This window comes from Ananas comosus, linkage group 13 (genome assembly GCF_001540865.1).
Source record: "Ananas comosus cultivar F153 linkage group 13, ASM154086v1, whole genome shotgun sequence".
In the NCBI taxonomy this organism is placed as follows: domain Eukaryota; kingdom Viridiplantae; phylum Streptophyta; class Magnoliopsida; order Poales; family Bromeliaceae; genus Ananas; species Ananas comosus.
The window spans coordinates 2,908,596-2,912,364 of record NC_033633.1 but is presented as its reverse complement, the minus strand read 5'-3'; the positions used below and the strand labels follow the sequence as shown (position 1 = coordinate 2,912,364).

Here is a 3,769-nt window from a genome sequence, read left to right as displayed (position 1 = left end):
GGATGGTATTAGAAGTTTACCTTTCATTTTTTGTTTAAAGTTACTCCAACTGTAATAGTTGGGTCTCCTCCTGCAATTCCAACTATAGTAGTCGGATTCAAATGCAAACTAGATACCAATTTGGATATGCATATAGTGATAACTACAATACTGCTTGGATTTATATGTAGTTATAATTGAAGTACAATTGCAACTGTATGCAACCAAACAATCCTTTAGAGGTTGTAGATCATATGTTTGTTGGTTAACATTCATATTTTATGTTCGTGGAAAACATCATGGATTAGGTCTATACAATGATTTCTCCTGAATTAGCTTTATTTAGGGGGGAAAAAAGTAAATTTCTCTTGAACTCAGATGTGTTAGATGTGACTCGAAATCTACTATCGATTCAGGTTCGGGTTTACGACTTGCCGACAGCTTCGCGGTACGACCAATTTGGAAAAAAAAATTATAAAGGAAAAATGAATGTCTGTGGTGGGTAGCGGAGGGCTCGGNCTGAAACCCGTTATGAGTTTTTCTTTTCGTTTATCGTTTATGCCCTAGAGGCGTGTGATCGTGGTTGGTTGTAACCTAAAGAACTTTGTATTCCCTTTTCGTTCCATAGTGAAGATCTCTCGTCCCTCGCCCGTGGTTTTTCCCTGCAAAGGGTTTTTCACGTAAATCTGTGTCTCTTTATTTTTCTGCTTGTGGTTTGATTGTTTTTTGTGTTCGTCGTTTCGTTTCCGTTTGTGCGTTTGTCGTAACAAGATGTTATGCTTGATTAATTTAAATATGCATGGTATTCTCCAACCAATTCAAGAACAATTAATCTTCAGGTGTTTTGTTATTGAGTGTTGATAGGTCTGGAGATGCAAAAACCATGGTCACAAATTTACTAATTAACAACATAGGACAACTAATTAACAGTGTCTAGTACTATTATTGAGAGTAAAATAACTTTATTTTTTATTATTCCATGTCATTAAGAAACCAATTATTTATCACAAAATCCCTAGCTATCGATCTTTACCTAAAAAGGAGAAAGCTAATTATGTTCCTTTCCTTAGTAATGGAAGTGTTACCAATAATTAAAAGGCACAAGTTTTAATTGTGTCAAACCTTGAGTATTTAAAATGATTTGAATCAAAAGAAGCTTCCAATGAAAAAGATTTATCAAATATTAAAGAGTATTTAAATTGATTTGAATCAAAATAATCTTCCTACGAAAAAGATTGTGTCAACAATATGATTCTATTCTTAGTTGACTTTGCAATATATATAATTCATCAAAAATAGGAAGGGTTTATTAAAACAAATATTCTTGGTCTTGCTAATGAGTGCTCAACCACAAATTAATCCAAGAACTTGTACAAATATTTCTTCTCATGAAAACAATTGCCCTAAAACAATTCCACATCGCTTGGTCGTCGAATCAAACTAACTTGTACGCTTCTTTAATTCGTTTCGAATCCGTAATGCGACGTCATTCGTAGCTTGTACCTTAAGATACAACATACAAAAATGTCACAAGGGTTAGTGATATATAGGCGATAACGCAAAAAATGTACTGATTAAATTAATAATGACAAAATTATATATATACTACTTTTACACCTTCATGCTTGTTTTGTAAGCTACAAATTACATCACATTCATCAACCCTAGGATGGAACATGGACCTTCCCAACACTCTTTTAATTCCCTTGATATGGAAAAAGGTAAAAGGTATATAAACATATATAGCATCATTAAAGCACACCAATAACTTTCTCTCATTCATGCACTCTCACTACCTAAGAAAATGGTATATAAGATCACATAAGCTTACACTTGAGAGAGTCTTCAATGTTGAGAGGCTTTGAGCTTAGATTTCTGCGTCTCTAATCGATCGGTCGAGCATGTCGGAGTCCTCTCATCGAAAACGTCCGCGAGCGATGACGAGAACGACGAGCAAAGGAGAGATCACGCACGAGGTTCAAACTGAGAATCATGATGAAAGTAGAAGGGCAAAGATAAGCAGTGATGCCTCGACTTGTATCGAATCGAAGTCCATAAAAGAAGATGGTGAGAAGGTTGGAGAGCTTTCGCAACCGCTCGATTTCCTGCACTCTTGCGGAGCGTGTGGGCGCCCCCTCGGATTAGAACGCGATATCTACATTTACAGGTGCATTTAACTTGCTCGCTCATCATTTCATATATGATTTTAATCAATTTAATTCCAACTTTGGTAGGCTATGTATAATACCATGAGTATATGAAATAATTGCTCAAATGTAGCTACACTATTGCTAGTTAAATTCTTTCTCATGATTTTTAGCTTTCCTTTTCTTTTTGAGCAAATATATATATCTTGTGTAACTCAACAAAATTCTTTTTTTATTTTTGAATATTCAAGAAAATTAACTTCATTTAAGAGTAGAATTGCACATTAATTTAAGTCAGAAACATGACTATTTCACTTAATTTGCACTAGTTCTATCACTAAAAAACTCCATGTTTTTTGAACAAAGAAACAACATTTTATCACATAGTTCTTCTATCTGTTATTTTAAATAATCAAATAAGAAAAGCGAAAAAAATATATTGCAGATCACAAAACATATGCTTTTCCCCCTCTTTTAATTACCTGCAAAAAATAGTTTTTTTTAGACAAATAAAAAGTAATAGATGTATACTTGATTTTTGTGGTTGCAGAGGTGAGAGTGCTTTTTGTAGCGCCGAATGCCGAGAGCGACATATGCGATACGATCTTACAAAGAGAAACTCTTCATTGCATCAACGAGAGTAGAAACTTGGATTTGTCACATTGTAAATATTCATGTAAAAATGTATTAAGATTGTGATTATGTAGCCCCTTTTATGTACCTTTTTAAATAGAAGTTAGTCCTGATGTTTTCACGATAAATTACGCTACTCTATAAATTTTAAGTTGAGTTTTTATTTGGTTCGCAAACTTTTAACTCAGTTGGATGTTGGGCATTCAAAATGAATTTTCGATAAAAAAAATTATTATCTGTATGCATCTGGTGCATGCATCGGTACGCAATATATATAACTATGAATCCATTAATGGTAATTCATCCATTCCATACGTTCAATCCAATTGTCAATCTTTAAATAAAGAAAAGCACCGATGGAAAATGAATAAAACGAATAATATGCGTTCAAAAAGAACGAAAAAAGAAAACTATGTCCGACAATGGTGGTAGTATATATCATTGCTCTTTCTACCTAAACCCAGAATGAATCATTGGATAAATCTCTTCTCACTCACATCTTTAATGTTGTACTCTTTTTCTTTTTTTTTTTTTAAAGCATGCTATCCGTTTCGTTTTATTTCATTTAGAAAAAAACTTAGCTGGAAATATGAATCAACTAGAATTCGAACTTGAGTCTTGGGTACCAACCACCAAACCCTTTGCCACTTGCTCTAGGGACGGTCGATTTTAATGTTGAACTCTTGAAAATATAATAAGTATATAAGTTGAGTAATACATGTAGCACTAGTTAATGTCTCAGGCTAGCTAATTAGATTATGTAAAAGTGTACAGTAGTTTGGACAACTATAACAGTATGAGTAGTTTTTAAGCTATTCATTTATGCCCTAGATTCTGGTGCATCTTATTGGTGTGGAACAAGTGGGCAACAAAATGTGTCAGTAATGAAAGAAAAGTACAAAAAAAAGATTATTTGCTTGGACCAACAAAATAGACAACAACAGCTACAGGTGGAAAGAGGGAGAGAAAACCACAAAAAAAAAAAAAGAAAAAAAAAAGAAAAAAGGGGT

The 3,769-nt window shown here is 33.4% G+C and overlaps 1 protein-coding gene across 1 annotated transcript; it reads left to right on the top strand.

Annotated features, from left to right (window-relative positions):
- On the top strand, nucleotides 1,586-2,920 carry LOC109719572. Its single transcript, XM_020246335.1, has 2 exons — nucleotides 1,586-2,146; nucleotides 2,677-2,920. Exons 1-2 carry the CDS (start codon nucleotides 1,881-1,883, stop codon nucleotides 2,768-2,770), a joined length of 360 nt encoding a protein of 119 aa, XP_020101924.1. The 5' UTR covers nucleotides 1,586-1,880; the 3' UTR covers nucleotides 2,771-2,920.